The 18,408-nt window shown below is 55.4% G+C and overlaps 1 protein-coding gene across 7 annotated transcripts; it reads left to right on the top strand.

Moving 5' to 3' along the window:
• The first annotated feature begins 172 nt into the window (after nucleotides 1-172).
• LOC149911526 (uncharacterized) lies at nucleotides 173-12,783 on the top strand. 7 transcript variants are annotated; one of them, XM_090133738.1, is made up of 16 exons: nucleotides 173-792; nucleotides 3,884-4,009; nucleotides 5,748-5,971; nucleotides 6,113-6,615; nucleotides 6,699-7,164; nucleotides 7,678-7,739; nucleotides 8,294-8,447; nucleotides 8,699-8,955; nucleotides 9,290-9,360; nucleotides 9,714-9,793; nucleotides 9,916-10,027; nucleotides 10,393-10,516; nucleotides 11,090-11,227; nucleotides 11,547-11,689; nucleotides 11,894-12,019; nucleotides 12,129-12,783. In XM_090133738.1, exons 5-16 carry the CDS (start codon nucleotides 7,086-7,088, stop codon nucleotides 12,247-12,249), a joined length of 1,467 nt encoding a protein of 488 aa, XP_089989864.1. In that variant the 5' UTR covers nucleotides 173-792; nucleotides 3,884-4,009; nucleotides 5,748-5,971; nucleotides 6,113-6,615; nucleotides 6,699-7,085; the 3' UTR covers nucleotides 12,250-12,783. The 7 variants fall into 7 exon arrangements, with proteins under 7 accessions (XP_089989864.1, XP_089989863.1, XP_089989862.1 ...); XM_090133737.1 differs by having other exon boundaries at nucleotides 3,881-4,009; XM_090133736.1 differs by lacking the exon at nucleotides 173-792 and adding an exon at nucleotides 2,119-3,032.
• Nucleotides 12,784-18,408: the final 5,625 nt, after the last annotated feature.

Below are 18,408 nucleotides of genomic sequence, written 5' to 3'. Positions count from 1 at the left end.
GGAGCGCCCGCCCCGTTCGGCGCACCGACCAATGACAGAGCGGAGGAGGCGGGGCCGAGCGCGGGCTCTCCGCCAATGGCGGCTGCGGACGCGGGGCCGCCGCCATGGTGATGCCGATGGCGCCGGCGGGATGGAGGAGCCGCGGGGCTCCGTGCGGGGAAAGCGGCGCTCCGCCGCTCCGCTGCCCCGCCGCCGCCCTCGGGGACGCCGCGCGGTCGGGGGAAGGCGGCGCGGGGGCACCGCCGCCGGCCCCGTCCGTCCCCCGTCAGAATCCGGCTGTCCTCGGAGGGGGAACCGAGCCGTCCTCCGTCGTTGCGGCGAGGCGCTGCCGGGCTGCGAGAAGCGGCGGCTGACCGCGAGAGGCGGGACCCGCCCGGTGTCCGGGAGCGGCTCCTGGCTGAGCCGGGCAGCCCCGGAAGAGAGGGAGCGATCGCACGGATCGAGGCGCGTTCGAGCCCGGCACGGAGTCCGGCCCAGCGGAGTCCGCTTCTCGCTCGGCTCCAGTCATCGGCAGCGCTGTGCTGAGCTGCTGCCCCGCAGCTGCAGTCTCCAAGCGCCGTTTTCCATCTGATGCCGTGGAGACGGCGCGCCCTCCCTCATTGCAGCGCGTAAAGCCGCCCCCCCGGCAACAGCGCATGCGTGATGGCGTCCCCATGGCGACAGCGCCTCGGCGCGTGCGCCGCGCCGTCCCCGCTGAGTGACGTCACCAGCCCCGCGACCCGAGGAGGAGGCGGCAGTGCGGAAGTGGGGCGGCGCACCCCGGGGCTCCGAGCGCCGCCTCAGCTTCTACAGGTGGGTGTTCGGGGGGGGGCACCGGGGCGGGGCCGGGGTTAAGGGGGCTGGGGGCCACGTGCCGCTCTGCGTTGGCCCCGCGGGGTCTCTGTGGCGCTCGGGGCTTCCGCTCGGCGGGGGCAGCTGCCTGTGTCTCCCCGCCTCCCCCGCCCCGTGTATTTCACTGCCCTCCTCCCCTCCCCCCGCCACTGGTCGCCCACAACCTCCCCCGTCGCTCTGTGTGACCCCCGGGGTTGCGCCTCCCCTCCCCTTTTTCCCCCTTCCAGTTCCCCCATTCTGATCACTGTAGTCCTCTTCATCATCATCAAATCATCAAATCACCAAGGTTGGAAAAGACCTTCAAGATCATCCAGTCCAACCATCCACCTACCACCAATATTTTCCCACTAAACCATGTCCCTCAGTACGACATCTAAATGTTTTCTGAACACGTCCTGGGAAGGTGACTCCACCATCTCTTTGGGCAGCCCATTTCAGCATCTAACCACACCTTTGAAGAAGAAATTTTTCCTAATGTCCAATCTGAATCTTCCTGGCACAACTTGAGGCCATAAACAGACAACCTGCTGTTAATACTTTTCCTAATGCCCTGACAATACTGAATGAGAAACACATCAACCTCCTGCTAGATATCTCCGAATCAAGTCAGTAGAACAACAAAGAAAGTAGGAGATGCTAACATCTGAGAAAAAATACTGAGAAGGGGAAGTAAAACAAGAAGAAGGCAATGAAGTGGCAGGTGGATTGTCCCTCCATACCTCTGCTGGTCCTTCACTAAAATTCTTTTCTGAGGGCAGGGCTTTCTTCTCACTGCAATTTCTTGTTTCCTGCAGCCCTTCCCTAAGGCAACAGACACATTCCTGCCAGCTGCATTAATAACTTCCACCTTGTGACACTGAAAACAGTGGGGAACTGTTTAAAAGCATCCTGTCTTGTACAGATACATACAGAAGCAGCAATTACAGTAACAAGAGGAATAATAACGACAAGAAAAAGCACAAGGTGGAAAAAGTCTGTGAAGAAAGTGTGGGCGAAAGCATTTTTTCAGGTTCCTTGCACGAAATATTCCCAAGCAACAGACACTGTGAAGTGGGAGAAATCCAGAACTTCTACAGCATTTTGTCTGAATGCCCTCACAAAGAGAAAGGAGCGGGCTTCAAGACAGGTATCAGGATTTGGCCAATAATAAAACATACCTTTAGTTTTAAATGTGTTCCTTAACCCATTGTGTTACTTTGGCTCTCTCTGAAGGGTTGAAAACTAAGTGCTTTTTTCTCTGCTTGTAATCCATTTCCTGTGGGTTGTTACCACCTATCTGTCTGGCAGGAACTACCCAGTTACCCTGCTGATCAAACCTTACCTTTGGATGTCATCCAAAATTACTTAACAGAAAAGAATCCAACTGGCATATCTACTATGAGGAGAATGAGCAACATTTCCTTGAAGAATTTACTCAAAGTAGGCGTGCGTATTATGTGCCAAGAAAAGAAGGAAATTTGATGCTAGCATCAGTTGATGAACATTAGCATATATTCTTTATATGGTACATGCTGAAGGCAATGCTGGAAAAAAAAATATGAAGAAAAATCATTGTTTTAAGGTCTTCCTGCCTCAATTTAGGGAAAGAAAATGGCAAGTTCTTCAATGGAAAGGCTTTTTTGTTGTTTTGTTTGTTTGTTTGTTTGTTTTCCATGAAGAATGGAAGTACTTCAAGAGATGGGGGTTTTGTTGTCAATGTCTAAACAAAACATTTGCATTGAATTCAAAATCTGTATGTTTCAGCGTGTCCAACACAGCCAAAATATTTTGCTTAGAGAAGGCAGGCATGTGTTACTATTTTCAATGCGTTTCATGTTTTAAAAAAAAAAAAAAAAAAAAAAGTCAATAATGAAGCATTCACTCTGTTGATCCAGTTCTCACTGAGTCATTAAGGGCAGGGAACAGAAGAGACAGAAGGATATGAGACATCTTTGAACGCAGCGTATACAGCGGACTACTGAGAAATTCAAACCCAAACGTCTAGACTAAGTGGAAAAACTTGAAGGAAAAGAAAATAAAAACAACACACAAAAACACAACTTGGAACGAAGTCAAAAAACCAGGATGAAATGAAACAAACTCCATCTCCCCTCATGGAGATGTTTTGATGCAGTTTGGCAGACCAGCTATATGCTCACTTCCTGCTCCCAGGCCAGCTGTGAAGATTGCTCTCTGAATTCTGGACTCACAGAATCGTTAAGGTAGGAAAAGGCCATGAATATCATCTGGTTCAACCGTAGACCTCTGGAAGGTTTCCTCCCAGACCACCACCCCCTTCCTTCAGGGGACAGGTGCCATGGTTTATTTTAGTGGGCAGCACCTCCTCAACTTAAGTTCCCTTGCCTTCAGTTCTCTTGCCCCTCTGCAAACACAGCAGCATGCCCCTAAAAATAAACAAAGAAATAAATAAATAATCCTGTGGTTTTGACACCTGTCCTCAAATTCCATGTCTGCTTTGACAGAATTACATGTTTTTAGAGGAGTACTTGGCCTGTGATTTTCAGTTAGTTCTGTCAAGCAGTGCACAGACCTTGGTCTCTGTAAAATGGGGCTCTCAGATAGGGTGAGCAAAGCTCACATGAGGGGAAATCACTAAGGGCAGGCTTGTCAGCAGGTTTGAATCTATCCCCTGAACAAAAAGAAGTGAAAAAACAAATTTGGCATCTTGGAGCCCAAACTGGCAGGCCTGATCTGAAATGACATTGCAGTTTTCATTAGCTAGTAGGAGCTGATTTTTTTCCTCCTTATCCAACACGACCTTGAAACATACCTTAAGCTTAAGTAGGTTGTTGTAGTCTTCAGGGGCCTATACTGGCTTTCCACTAATGGAAACTAAGTTTTGAACTCCAGGGGATGAAATGAGGTGAACAAAATTGTCTATCTATCTAGTCACAGCTGTAAGATTTAAGGCATATGAAATAAAAAATGGGGCAAAAGGGACACCAAGAACCAGTTTGAACTTTAAGGTAGTAGAATATGTATAGGGCTGGAGCTGAAGAAGTAGCTTAAATAAGAGTCTTGTTTCTTGTTTTTGGCTTTTGTGGTTCAGCAGGGTGCAAGGATGACAAATATTTAATAGCAGACCACTTCTGCCACAAAGCATGGCCATGGCTACAGAGGCTGGATGATGTCAGAGGATACAGAACAGCAGTCGTGTGATTATCCAGTGCATCACGTGGTAAGTAGGGGAGCTAATATGACTCTGACACCAATTCTTAGTCTACAGGCTTTTGTAGGATGGTATTCCTTAGCAGTATCTTTCACCTGGGGGTAAAGGGAAGGAGACCAAACATCCTCGGACAACCACATGCAATTTCTCACCATCATCAAAAAAGTAACCTGCTGTCAGTCATCTGGCTTGCTCCCTTCTGAGGTTACAACCCTACAACAAAAGCAATTCAACAACAGACCACTCATAAACTCACGGTCAACAAAAATAGTTCTTTTTTCTATTGCTGGAAGAGCTGCAGCAGTTTCAGTCTCCCGATGAGCTATACCACTGCAGCACTTCTTTGGGCTTGAGTTAGTGGTGCACCACTTTAACTTAGTAGGCTTAGTAAAATACAGAAGGTACTTCACCTTTTTACTGAGAGGGAGGGCAGGAGAGGCAAAAATTGCTACTTTTTGCAAACTACCCTCAGTTTGCAGTATCCCAATGCTCTGTATGAAAGCCTAAAACCACAAAGAAAATGACTATATCTTTAAATATTAGCAATGCAATTTCCTTTCTTCTATTCTTGTGAATTCCAACTGCTTTCCTGATGTTTGCACTTACCAAGTAGACAACCCAGTGATTACTTTCTGTGATCAAACCTGGCAGCTGTGAACTCAAAAGGGCAGGCTGGAACGAAAGCAACACAGCAATGCTGGAGAAAAGAACAGCGTGGCTTCACGTGGTGATGGAGCTTTGTTTCCTATCTCCTCTGAAATTCTGCTCTTTCACATACCCTGCTGTTGTACAGCAAGAGGAAAAAAACAATCAGTGAAAGGGTTGAGTTTGTAGGAGACATGAGCTCCACTTGAAGAGCCATGAGACGTTGGCTGGTATGCTGGTTCAAGGGTATGCTGGTAACTCGTAAACTGAGAAGCCTCCAAGTAAACACTCAGTGTGTCAATAAAAGGCTTGGTGGAGGGCAGAGAAATGTGCTGCTCCTTAAGGCGTGGTGCCCCCATGAACGGATGCACACGGTGTCCATCTCTGCTCTGCATTTAACGCAGGGCCCATGTCCCAGCCCACGTCCCAGCCTCGGATCGCGTCCCGACCCATGCCTCGAAGGACTACATCGCAGTGCTCGCCCTATACGCGGGACCAGCTGCTGAGCCCAGATCCCCCAGCGGGGGCAAGGGGCTGCTCAGTAGGGCTGCCCTTTATGCTCTCACCCCCTCGGGCCCCTCCTGCGAGTCTAGGGGGCGCCGAGCTCGAAGGTCGCTCGATGAGGGCCGGGGGTCGCCGGTCCGGTCCGGTCCGGTCCGGGGCAACGGCGAAGGGCCGTCCGCACACCCCGGGAGCTCCCCGACAGCCCGAGCGGCCGCAAACAGGGTTAAGGCCGAGGCGATTTGCGCGTAATCCCCGGCACGGCCCGGGGAAAGGGGCGCGGTGCCGGGTAGGGGCGGTGAAGGTTCAGGGAGGGCAGCTCGGCTAGACCCCCGGGAGCCGGGGGAGGGAGCGGAGCCGGTGGGGAGGGAGGACGGGGCCCGGAGGGGGCCGGGGGGAGAAAAGGGAGGAGCGGCAGGGGGTGGAGGGAAGGAAGAGCGGCGTGGGGAAGCCGAGCGGCGGAGGGAGGGAGGGAGAGGAGGAGGCGGCGGTGGAACGCGCTCGGCTCCGTGGGCCGAAGGTGCCCACCCCTCCCCTCTGTGCCTCCCCCGTTTTGACCTCCAGGGTCCACCTGTCTGCCCCCCCCCCCCCCCGATCCCAGCACCGGATGCCAGCACCGGGACAACCGCCTGTCCCGAAGTCCACACTGTCACTGTAACCGTGGAATCTGGGGCCGTACCAACCCGTCTACCTCAAGAGCCCCATCAGCGTCCTACAGCTCCTGGAGCCTGGTGTCGCTGTCACCCTGGCTGTCCATGACTGTCCCAAGCTGTCCCCCCTGCCATGGTGGCACAACTGCAGCGCGGTGCCATCCTCATTGAAGAGGTGACGAGGAGGGGTACAGGGAGGGGGGCTGGGGGCAGTTGGGGGACACGTGGGGTGTGACATGGGGTTGGTGGTGTCACCATCGTTGGGTATCACCTTCACTGGATGCCATTGGGTGTCATCGAGTGTCACTGTCTTCAGGTAACACCGTGACACCGTGACCTCGATGTGGAACAGCCGTGATGCAGTGTCCCCATCCCTGGCTGTCACTGTTGTTACCGTCATCCGGTGTCGCCATCACTCGTGTGTCACCATCCCTTGGATGACATTATTCCCTGTGCTGTGATCACCACACAGAGGTAGGCACTGGTGGCCCCGCGTTGTCACCGTGCTGTCTCTGAGCCTCTTGCTGTCCTTTGTCACCCCTCCAGGCCTGCCTACAGCCGGACTCAGTGACACTGGAGCCCTCTGGTGCCCATCATTGTCTGCCACGAGGACGGGGACACACACGGTGGTGAACTCTGTGCCACCACCAGAGGAGACCACATGTGACATCAGCGTGGCACAGCCGTGATGCAGTGTCATCATCGTTGTGCGTCGCCAGCAGCTCACCAGCTTCAGCCTGTATGACACGTGGCAAGTTCTCGTGCCATTTGCCGAGTAAACCACGGTGACTGTCAATAATGATATTTCAACCTCGTGAGGTGTGTGTGTGCCTGTGAACGCACAGGTTTTTGTTTATTAAGCAGACGTGAAACAACTTCTCTTACTAAGCCATTAAAGTTAGGCTTGCGTTCTTTCATAACAGAATTCAGTAAGTTAACTGGAACTCCTCCTGGAAGAGGAGATCTCCTCTCCATGCCAGTGACCCAACAGAGCTCCAGGTGACCCGGGCTGATGTCACAGTGCGATGCGCTGCATCACAAGGAGATCTTCCACAGGGCAGCATCAGTGCCAGCACTTCCCTGCAAGGCCTGGGCGCTGCTGCAGCACTGCTCAGGGGCTCTGTCCTTCTGCGGTCAGGAGTTGGCTCAGGGGCAGCAAGGCTGCACTGGGTGACCTTTGTTGACACGTGGAGGAGCAGGGGCACTTTGCGGAGAATTGTTGGTTGGTTGAGGAGCCTTGTTTGTGGAGGGCATCCTTAGTTCTGAGCTGAGGGCTGTCGGCCAGCGACATGGAAGGCTGCTGGACTGTGAGCCTCAGCTCGGAGCTGGTCTACACGTTCCCAACGCTGCTGGAACTCTCTACCAAAGGTAAGGCTTTCCAGACTCCCTTCCCAAGGCATCGCACGGGGCTGTTAGCTGTCCAAAGCCTCAGCTCCTGCTCTCTGTGCTTGGCTGGGCATGGCTGGGGGCTGCTGCAAGAGCCCTGCCCAAGGGTCCAGCTCTTCTGGGGACCACGTGGCAGCCAGGTCCCAATAGTAGAGCTGCCCAGAGCCCCCAGGTTCCTTTAGGCATGCTCAGTCCCCTGTGATAGGGCAGTCCAAGACCAGGTTTCCCTGGGAGAACACACCTACAGGTGCTTCCGTAGGTTCCTGCTCTGGGAGGAAAGGCATCCTGTGTCCCACAGGCTTCCTATGTCCCCGTTTCCCCTCGGGGCCCTGAATAAGGCTGAAATCAGAGCAAAGCCCAGCTCTGCTAGCCATGGCGGTGCTTTTCTGGGGTGTGTGCGTGTGCCTGTATCGATCACTGTCTGTGTGAGGAGCTTGCCAAGCAGTTGTGAAGAGGCTGTCCTGGAGCATGACATGTCTTTTCTTTCCTTTGCAGAGATTGTGGCGGTCTGGGATGCCGTGTCTGATTACATCCTGGAACAGATGAAGCTGGACAAGGTGGGCTGGTGTGCTGGTGGCCCTCGCCCTGGAGAGAGGTTCAGTCCCGCCAAGAGTGTGGGCCTCACAGAGCAGTCCCTCCCTGAGCACCACACTGAGCAGCACGCTGAGCCCAAGCCGGGTGCCCAGAGCAGCCTGTTGGCCAACTGGGAGGGAAACCCAAGGCCAGAGCTGCCCTGAGCAAACGTTTGGCACACGCAGGGGCTTTGCTCTGCCCTGTGATCAGAACGGGGAGAGCCAAGGGAGAAATGGGTGGGGGATTTTTTCTGGCCCTATGCCAAGGATGTCCTTGGGAATAAGTCCCAGGCTTAAGCCCTGTGCTGTAAATGCCCGGGCTCTTCTCTAGCCAAAGGATGTTGGGAAATACTATGCGAAGGTGACTGTCTTGCAGGGATCACAGATTTTTCCAAAGCTTTCCGGAGAGCCCCATCTCACCCTGCTGTCCATCAGGAGTGGGGAGGGCGGAGAGCAGTGACCCCATGCTCTTGATGTTTGTGGCTTTTGCCGCCCCTAAAGTACACACTCGTCAGCCTTTCTGTCTTTTCCCCGTGCAGGGAGTCCTGGTTCCGGGGCTTGGGGTCTTTGCTGGGGTCCGAGAGCAATTCCACAGCAAAGAAGAGGCAGTTTCGGTGCTAAGGCCTGTCTTCCAGCTGGACATCGGGGTGCTGTGGCTGCAGGACCTCCAGTCTCCCAACGACATCATCCCTGGTGAGAAGGCAGCAGCCACCTTCCCCTTCCTGTCCCACGTCTGGCTGGGTGTGTTATCCCTGCTCTCTGGAAATGGCCGGGAGCAGCAGAGAATTGTCTGCAAAGCTCGGGGTACAGCGTGAGTTCGTCCCGAAGGAACCACAGCTCAAGAGCTGTTTCTCCGAAAGACCTTTTCTATGGGATTTGGTCACGATCATGTTGCATGGGAATGTGGCTTGCTGTGGCAGTGAGGCTGTGCCTTCTCCTTGCAGACGATGTCAAGATTGAGTCGCTCAACTACCGGCAGCTCTCGCGAGCCTCCGGCGTCCCGCTGAACGTGGTGCTGCGCTGCGTGCGAGAGAGCGTGCTCTTATACTGTCACCTCCTGAGGAACAGGGAGCCCGTCTCATTTGTCTTTAAGAACATTGGCGTTATGACGTGCCAAGACGACTTCCTCCTCATGAGGTTCTTCTGCAGCTGCATTACAACGCTGGAAAGCAATGCCACCGTCCTTTCTCTGTTCCGCACTGTAAGTTGAGGAGGTTTTGAGGGTGCGCCATCAGATCACTGCTGGCCAGCCTGGATGTGGCAGGCCAGTCCAATGCTTGTCCCCACGGCTTTCTCCACTGGCAAAGAGATTTCCTGGATCTCTGCCCCTGCAGAAAGCCTGGCAGTGCTCTTGCACAGCCTCTCTATTTGGCCATCCTGCTCCTTCAGAGCAGAACAAAGCTCTGATGTTCACGGAAGAGGCTTTGGTGGAGAGCAGCTTTCTCTTGGCATGGGAGCCAGGCTTGCTTCCTGTCAAGAAGAGCCATGAAAAAATGGCCTTGGCAAGCCTCCAGCAGGTCTGTGTCCCTTTGCAGAGATTTTGGACAGAAGATTCTGCTGACTTCGGGCCAGAGACCACCGCCCATGGGATCCGGGTGTTCCCGAGGTGAGCGCATTTCCTCTGCAGCACTTAGCTGGCCAGGAGACAGGCTTATTTCCCACCTCCTCCTCTGAGACGTGCCCTGCTGGGTCTCCGTGCTCGGCATCCAGTCGGGTAGAAATCCTGGAAAGTCTGGCTCCTGGGAATCATGGTTGTGTTACTGGTGCCCAAGCTGTCCCGATTCTCATCAGAGAGAATGGACTGCACGTGCAGAGGAATTTGGGCTACGTGTGCTGGTTTGGCATGGCCAGGAAGGAAAAGGATGCCACGCTTTGCATAGCACATAGATAAATACTGCCACCCAACTGTGTGGGGTAGGAAGTCATCCTTCTTCAAGGGTTGTCACTCTTTGTTTCCAGGTTTCAGCTCACTGTGGAAAAGAGCAGAGCAGAGGTTGCCGCGGAAAAGAAAGCTGCAGTAGAGCGGAAGATGAGTAGAGGTGAGGGAACGGGTCCCAGCTGTAGGGAGGTGGGCCCTGTCCCGTGCCGGGTGACCGGATCCAGGTTCACGTGCTGTGTCCGTGGGGCTGCTCTGAAGAACTTCTTTCTGTCTTGGTTCCAGGGGGCTCTGCCGGCAGGCTGCTGCAGAGGCGGAAGACACTTCCCCCCTCCATGCTGCTGCAGCGCAAGCCAAGCTCAAGGCAGCAAGACGTGGTGAAGGAGCCTTCTGCCAGGTGAGAGCCTTGGGCGAAAAGAAGAAGGAGATGCGTGTGCTCGTGTAGGAGTAGCCTCCCCTTTGGAGCTGCCAGCTCTCAGCACCCAGAAAGGCTCCTGACACACGTGTCCCAGTGGGAGCCGTTCTCTCCAGGGATGGCAAGCACGCGGCACAATTGCTCGAGGCAGACACGCCAGCTTCATGTTCCACCCTGGCCCCCGATCCCTGGGGGAGCTGAATGCTGATCCCCATTGATGGCAGAAGCTCTTCTCCCTTCAGGGGTCTCTCCGCACTGCACCGGAGCCCATCTTTACGGCTGTGGGAGCACGGGGGGAGACCGAGGTGCCCTGGGCTCCTGCAGACTCCTCTTGTGTCTGTTTGCAGCGCGCTCCCGCCATGTGCAGGCAGCTCCCGCGGGACGAAGAAAGCGGGACAGAAGGAAGCATCTACTCCTGCCCAGACCAGCACTGCACTCCCTGCCACAGAGGAGTCTAAGAGGGTGCTGCAGGTACCGGCCCTGCCTTGCTACGGGGACTGTGCTGCTTGAGACTGCACAAATGACAGAATGGTAGAATCATAGAGAAGTTTGGGTTGGAAGGGGCCACTCAGACCACCTAGTTCCAATCCCCTGCTGTAGGCAGGGACACCTGTCTCTAGACCAGGTTGCTCTAAGCCTGACCCAGCCTGGCCTTGAGTGCTTCCACAGGGAGGGAAGCAAAAGCCTCTGTGTGTGCAGTGACCTGGAGCACAGCCCTTGGGGTGCCATCATTTCACATTTCTACCCGCTCCTTCAGCTCCTCTTCAGTAGATGGAGGGTGCTGCACACCTTCCCTATCTTTTCTCGCCTCCTGGCCTGCCACCTGCCACAGCACTCTGATTTTGAGCAGGGGCCATGAGAGTGGAATACGACCTCTGAGCCACGTTTGCTACAAGTTGCGGATCCCGTCCTGCCTTTAGGGCCCCTGGTCCTTCAGGGACAAAACAGTGCTGACCGGCTGCCAGAGGCGAGGAGCAGGAGCGTGGAGCTGAAGGAAAGTCCCAGGGGCTGAGGCTGATCCTGTATGCTGCTGTGTCTCTGCAGGAGCTCCGGGAAGTGTCTGCATTGTGGAAAGAAGTAGACCGCACGTGGCCCATGCACCAGCAGCAAGTAGAGCAAGCACGGGCAGAAAGGGCGGCGTGGGAAGGCTGGAGCGTAGGGGCGGACCAGCGTCCACCCCAGGTACTGTCAGGGATCGAGCCTGCTGGCAACAGCCGCCATCCTCTGAGCCAGGCTGCGAGCTCAGCAGGACTGAGGGGGTGGGGAGCGGGACAGGCACCGTGCAGCATGGCAGGGGCTGGCCTGCTCCTCCTGGGGAGGAGAGCTTGGCACCTCGCAGGGAGAGCCCTGCAGGGAGAAGGGAAGGGCGGCGGGCAGCCGTGGGCTGGCAGGGCCAAGTCTCCTGCTTGCCGGGGCCTGCTGCGGGGCCCTTGACAGAGGGCTTCTGAGAAACAGCCCCGTGCTCCCAGCCACTTTGCTGACAGCGTCTCCTCTTTGGCAGCTGATGGCCAGGCAGAGCATGCGTGCTCCGCATCCTCCAGCCCAGCCCAGGGGACAGCAAGTGGAGAGGAGGTGGAGGAAGGATGTGGATCCTCTGCCGGGAAGTAAAATGGGAACAGCGACCAAGCTGGCACTGCATGCTGAGTAAGTGTGTGCGGGCTCTGCTGGCTGCCTGAGGCACTCGGGCAGCTGTGACCCTGCAGCTCGGGGACAGGCACGGCCCGGCCAAAAACTCTGGCGGGGTGCAAGGGTGGGGACACGCGGCAGCACGGGGATGCTGGGCTGGGTGAGGGGAGAGGCAGGGGGGCTCAGCAGAGCCCAAGGGATGACTTTCTCCTCCTGCTGCAGCCTCCTTTCCCCACGAGTGGCTCAGGTGCTCCAAAGGTTGGAGCCGCACCTCCATCAGCAAGAGGCTTTTGCCAGCACAGCGGAAAGAAACCGGCAGAAGCTGGAGCTGAAGCGGCAGCTCCCCTGGTGAGCTCCACAGGCAGCAGATCCTGAGAGCCGGGCTGGAGCCCAGCCTGCACTACTTGCCTGCGCTCAGCCCGTAACGCTCCGTGCGCTGTTCTTTTCACCTCCGCAGTGCTCGATGCTCGCGTCGCTCCAGAGGGGAAGGTGCAGCCAACGGTGGTGACCGCGGTGGAGCTCTCGGCAAGGGGGCTGGGAAGCTGTCCAGATTTCCACCTGTGAATGGAAGATCATAGAATCAAAGACTCATTGAATGGCCTAGGTTGAAAAGGGCATTGAAGGTCGTCTAGTTTCAACCCACCTGCTATGTGCGGGGTCGCCGACCACCAGACCGGGCTGCCCAGAGCCATATCCAGCCTGGCCTAGAACGCCTCCAGGGATGGGGCATCCCCCACCTCTCGGCAAGCTGTTCCAGCACGTCACCACCCTCCGCGGGAAGAACTGCTAACATCTAACCAAATTCTGCCCCCCCTTCCACAGTTTAAAACCATTCCCCCTTGTCCTGTCACTATCCAGCCTCGTCAACGGCCGTTCCCCCTCCACTTTATATCCTCCCTTCAAGAATTGGCCACAATGAGGTCTCCCCGGAGCCTTCTCCTCACCAAACTAAGCAAGCCCAGTTCCCTCCACCTTTCTCAATAGGAGAGGTGCTCCAGCCCTCTGATCATCTTAGTGGCCCTCCTCTGGATTCGATCCAAAGCTCTGCGTCTTTCTTGTACTGGGGCCCCAGCCCTGGACGCAGTACTCCCAATAAAAATAAATTGGCCTTATTTCCAGTCGGTCTGCTGGTGTCGTGTCTGTTGCCATCAACTAATGTGATGGAGCCGTGCTTTGAGAGAGGAGTTTGGGTGGCAACAAGAGCTGCTCCCAAGGCCCGGTAGGCCCATGCTCTCCAAGAGCGGATTCCCAGGACGGCAGCCATCTCTGCTGGCCGTGCACACTTCCTGTGCAGAAGAATTGATGTGTCCCCTCGTATCCCCATAGCTCCCTCCCAGCAACAGAAATTCCGTGGGAGAACCGCAGGGGAGCTCTGTGGGGACGAGGAGCAGGCAGGGGCACAGGGAACATGAGGGCTTCTGAAAGGCCTCTCCTTTCCCCAGAGGGCTTGTGAGCACTCCTGCCTGCAGCTGGGAACTGTATTGCCAGGAGCTCTGCAAAGGTGGATTTGCTTGTAACTGTAGGCAGGGAGTTTCAAACCAACACTGCCGTCCACAAGGGGAACATTTACATTCTCTGTCTGACAGCACTGAGACAAAGATTTGAGCTGGCAGTCTGAAGGCCACATTAAGCTTGACTGGAACAGCTGTACAGTGAGAAACCATTTGCCTTTTCACGGGGAACACAGCTGGAAGGGAAATCCAGAACAGGGGAAAGGAAGGCAGATGGTTGCCAGGCAGAGCTCTGAGCGCAAGGAGATCTTGGAGTGGATGCTCCTGGAAGAGATGCTCAGACACATGCGAGATGAGGACGCGATCCAAGACAGCCAGCACAGCTTCACCAAGGGCAGATCGTGCCTGAGCCATCTGGTGGCCTTCTACATTGGGAGTGCCGGCACTGGTGGTCCAAGGAGGGGCAACTGATGTCATGCACCTGGGCTTGTGTGATGCCTTTGACATGGTCCCGCCCCATATCCTTATCTCTAATTGGAGAGAGATGGATTTGAGGAGCAGCCTCTCGAGTGGATAGAGAATTGGCTGGATGGTGGAAGCCAGAGGGTTGTTGTCAGTGGCTCCACATCCCGGCGGAGGCCGGTCACCAGCGCTGTCCCCCAGGGGTCCATCTGGGGGCACACTAACACTACTCGATAGCCTAATGGGGTGTGACTGATCAGCCCCGCCCCGCTGCCGGTACTGCTGGCTCTGCCCTCGCCCCGTTGCCGGCTCGTTAACGGGAGCCCCCGCACTTACCGCTCACCGACAGCGATCGCAACCCTCCTTGCGGTGTAGTCCCGCGTACGGGCGGCTTACGGTTTCTCCTCGCTGAAACAGCCCGCCTGATCCTCACAGCCCGACTCCTCCTCTCCGTCTGTGGTGGGCAGCGACGCGAGGCTGCCCTCCCAGAGGCTTCTTCTCGGCGGGGGCGCGGATGCAGAGCCGTTGCCCTGGCGACGTCCCCGCCGCGTCAGCCGCTCTCGCCAGAGCTGCCCGGCCGCTCTGTTGTCTCGGGGATCCTGGGTGAGGGGACCGAGCGAAAACCCCCGTACCTCGCGGTCGGTCGCTGCGGTTCTGGCTGGAACAGCTCCGAAGCAGCGAACCTCGGCGATCGAGGCTTCTTGCGAGGCACAGTCATTGAGGCAGAAGGGAGAAGCGTTCATTTGTGTCCCCGTGCGAAGTTCCGGAGGAGAAACGAGGCTGTTCTCCCCCTGAAGCCGAAACGGAAAGTTTCGGAACTATCGCTCATGGGTTCCTTTTGCTAAACTCACACGTTGGTTCTTAAACCGATGTGCTAATCCCTGCTGCCGAACAGAGCACCCCACATCAATCCCTCCTCTTCCTTTGAGGATTATGGTGTTTGTATGGTTGGAAATATCCAGATAATTGCATAGAGAGACGCTTGGAAGGAGGATCGAGGGGAGTATCTTGATGCCTGCCTGTTGCATCCCATCCTTGGAGCTCTGCCCTCCCCCGAGTCGCTCTCCCACCTCCCCAGGAGATCCCTGAGGGCTCTCCGTCCCCCCACTCTCCCGGTCTTCTTCACCCCCCACTGCCCTTCGAGCCCCACTCAGGCTTCAGGCCCCGTGCCCCCCGTCCCCCACCCAGGGTATTTCACTGCCTTCCCCCCACCTCCACCACGGGTCGCCTACAACCCCTGGAGTCCCTCAGTCTGACCCCTGGGGTTCCACTCTCCCCCCTGTCCCCACCTCCAATTCCCCCATTCTCATCGATGGAGTCCTCGTCCACCCCTCCCCAGTTGTTCCTCCACCAGTGTCTGCCCCTGTTCCCCATTCTGACCCCCAGGGTCCCATGCCTGGCCCCCTCCCATCCCGTTCCTTCCTCGGTCCCCCACTCTGATCCCTTGTGTCCCCTTTCCCGCCCCCCCGTACGTCTTCCCATTTTGTCCCGCAGATTCACCCCCCCCCCCCAGTCCCCTCTACCTGACCTCAAGAATTCCCTGTCCCCCCAAATACCCCCACTCTAATTCCCCTATTCTGAACCATAGTCTCCTACCATCCCCCAGTCCCCTCAGTTTGCCCCCCTCCTTCCTGACCCCATTTTCTGATCCATAGAGTCCCCTGTACCCCCCATGCCCTCCTTCCTGACCTCTAGAGTCCATTCCCCCATTTTGACCCCCAATATTCCCTAACAGGACCCCCCTTATGTCCCATAGTAGCCCCCCACAACCACCAGCTCTTCCCTCCCTCCTTCCCCCAGGCCCCCTTTCCACTCATGGAAGCTTCATTCTCCTCCCCCCAGTCATCCCCCCACAACCCCCACTCTCTGCCCTAGACCCCCTTTACAGAATCACAGAATCACAGAATCACAGAATCACAGAATGGCCAGGGTTGGAAGGGACTTCAAGGATCACAAATCTCCAACCCCCCTGCCACATGCAGGGCCACCAATCTCCCTGTTTAATGCTAGGCCAGGCTGCCCAGGGCCCCATCCAATCTGGCCTTGAACACCTCCAGGGATGGACAGGGCATCCACAACCTCTCTGGGCAGCTGTTCCAGCACCTGTAAAGAATTTCCCCAACGTCCAACCTAAATCTCCCCTCCCTCAACTTCAAACTATTTCCCCTCGTCCTGCAGTCATCAACCCTTTCAAAGAGTTGATTCCCCTCCTGTTTGTAGGCTCCTTTTAGGTACTGAAATGCTGCAATGAGGTCACTCCTCAGCCTTCTTTTCTCCAGGTTGAACAAGCCCAACTCCCTCAGCCTGTTTTCATAGGGGAGGTGCTCCAGTCCCCTGATCATCTTCGTGGCCCTCCTCTGGACCCTCTCCTGTCTTTCTTGTACTGGGGGCTCCAGACCTGGACGCAGTATTCCAGATGCGGCCTCACAAGAGGGGAACAACCAAGAACAATCACCTCCCTGTCCCTGCTGGCCACCCCTCTTCTGATGGAGCCCAGGATACCATTTGCCTTCCGAGCCACAAGGGCACACTGCTGGCTCATGTTAATTCATCCATCAAGACCCCCAGGTCCTTCTCCACAGGGCTGCTCTCAAGGACCGCTCCTTCCAGTCTGTAGGGATGCCTGGGATTCCTCCGGCCCAAGTGCAAAACTCTGCACTTTGCCGTGTTGAACCTCATCAGGTTCACCCGGGCCCACCTTTCTAGCCTCTCGAGGTCCCTCTGAATGGCATCCCTTCCTTCAACCGTGTCGACCGCACCACTCAGCTTGGTGTCGTCAGCAAACTTGCTGAGGGTGCACTCGATTCCGTCATCGATGTCATTGATAAAGATGTTAAAGAGCACCGGTCCCAAGACAGACCCCTGGGGGAAGCCACTCATTACCAGCCTCACCTGGACATGGAGGCATTGATGACCACCTTCTGTCTGCGGCCTTTCAACCACTTTCTTATCCATCGAGTGGTCCACCCATCAAATCCACATCCCTCCAGTTTGGAGAGAAGGATGTGGTGGGGGACCATGTCAAAGGCCTTGCTCAAGTCCAGGTAAATGACATCGGTCGCCTTTCCCTTGTCCACCGATGCCGTCACTCCATCATAAAAGGCCACCAGATTGGTCAAGCATGACCTTCCTCTGGTGAAGCCGTGCTGGCTGTCACGGATCACACGCCCTTTCCTCATGTGATCAAGCATGTCATCCAGGATGATCTGTTCCATGATCTTCCCAGGCACAGAGGTGAGAATTCACTGGCCTGTAGTTCCCAGGGTCCTCCTATTTTTTTTTTTAATATTTTATTTTTTTTAATTATTTCTTTTACACCCTATAGAAGCTCCCCACAACTCCCCAGTTTTTCCCTTCCATCCCTCCCTTCATCACCAGAACCCCTTTCCACCCCACAGCAGTCCCACTCACTCACACCTTCCCCCCCTAGATTCCACACAACCCCCCTTTCCAGTCCAAAAAAGTCCCACTGACCCCTTTCTCACCCCACCCACACCCTCCTTTATCCCCTCTTATCCCCCCTTGGAATCATGCAGAAGGATCTGCATGAGACATCCTAGAGAGGTTTGGGGGCTCCAGGGGGCTCTTCTGGACTCAACCAGAAGAGTCTGGAGATATCCCAGAGGGACCTTGGGATGTCCAGGGAGTCCCCGGGTTGGTCCTGTGGCACCATGGAAGGATCTGGAAGTTCCCACTATGGGCCCAAGAGCTCTGAGGAGTCCCTGGGCTGATCTGGAAATGGCCCAGCAGGGTCTGGTAGGGTCCAGGGAGTTCTCATGTGGGTCTGAGTGGTCCTGGAGTCATCCAGAAGGGTCTGGGGATGTCCCAGAGGAGTCCTGGGGTGTCCAGTGGGTGCTCATGCGAATCTGGGGGGTCTGGCCATCCGTCTCATCATCTGCTGTAACGTGACCACAGCACTTTCATCAGTGGTTTGGACTCACAGCGACAAGACGCACTTTGTCAACTGTGTCACCAAGGAATCATAAGAATTGGAATCGTTGGAACTGGTTAATATGGACTGCTGTTTGTACTCTACAGAACCCATCCTTGTTCAGTGTATTAATTTTAGTTTAGCTACTTTTAGGATTGTTTTTGAACCGTGCTTCTTTTTCTCTTAATAGCGAAGGGGGAGATGTGGGATAAAGAAAGTCATTATCTTGCTAATGAGTAAAGAAACTTAGCAGTAACTTGAGCCAGACGTAAACACACACGAGGCTCCTGCTTCCTACATGTAAGTTGCTGTTGCACGGGTATAAAAGGTTGTAAGCATCTTCAGTAAAGGTCCTTCATCCTTCCTTCTGCACCAGCAAGGGAGTCTGAGCCTCTCTCTCCGCACCAGCAAGGGAGCTCGGAGTCCTCTTGCCAACAAAGAGGAGAGGAGAGGAGAGAAGGAGAGGAGAGAAAAGATTGAGCAGAACAAAGGAAAAAGGGAAGAGAGGAGCTTGTAAGGGGGAGAAGAGTGATGAACAAGAGGGGAGAAGAAAGAGGGCAGAACAGAAGAGAGGATACAGGTAAGAAGAGCAGATCTAAAAAGATCCTTTTTCGGAGCCGGACACCATCACTCTGATCAGAGTGCTGTCATCTGTTCCCAGGCCCTAGAAAGCAAAGCAGCCACGTGCACAGAACGTGCTGGAGAATCACTGACAGACACAAAGGTCTCAGTGCCCAGTCTTGTGCAGGAGCATTTACCTGCTCTTAATTACAGCAATTTTGCATTAATGGAGCGATCCATTAGCAGCTAGTGTGGAGAAGAGGAGGCCCAGGGCAGACCTTATTGCTCTCTATAACTACCTGAAGTGAGGTTGTAGTGAGCTGGGTGTTGGC

The sequence above is a fragment of the Phasianus colchicus genome, unplaced genomic scaffold (genome assembly GCF_987193195.1).
Source record: "Phasianus colchicus unplaced genomic scaffold, bPhaCol1.hap1.1 HAP1_SCAFFOLD_97, whole genome shotgun sequence".
Lineage (NCBI taxonomy): Eukaryota > Metazoa > Chordata > Aves > Galliformes > Phasianidae > Phasianus > Phasianus colchicus.
Note: the sequence above shows the minus strand (reverse complement) of the source record. Positions and strands in the feature narration are given on the sequence as shown.

Coding starts and splice junctions, on each gene's coding strand:
- LOC149911526 (XM_090133734.1), top strand. CDS start 7,488: ATGTCCCCGTTTCCCCTCGGGGCCCTGAATAAGGCTGAAATCAGAGCA. Junction 7,740..8,293: donor AACAGATGAAGCTGGACAAG/GTGGGCTGGTGT, acceptor TTCCCCGTGCAG/GGAGTCCTGGTTCCGGGGCT. Junction 10,028..10,392: donor GTGAAGGAGCCTTCTGCCAG/GTGAGAGCCTTG, acceptor GTCTGTTTGCAG/CGCGCTCCCGCCATGTGCAG.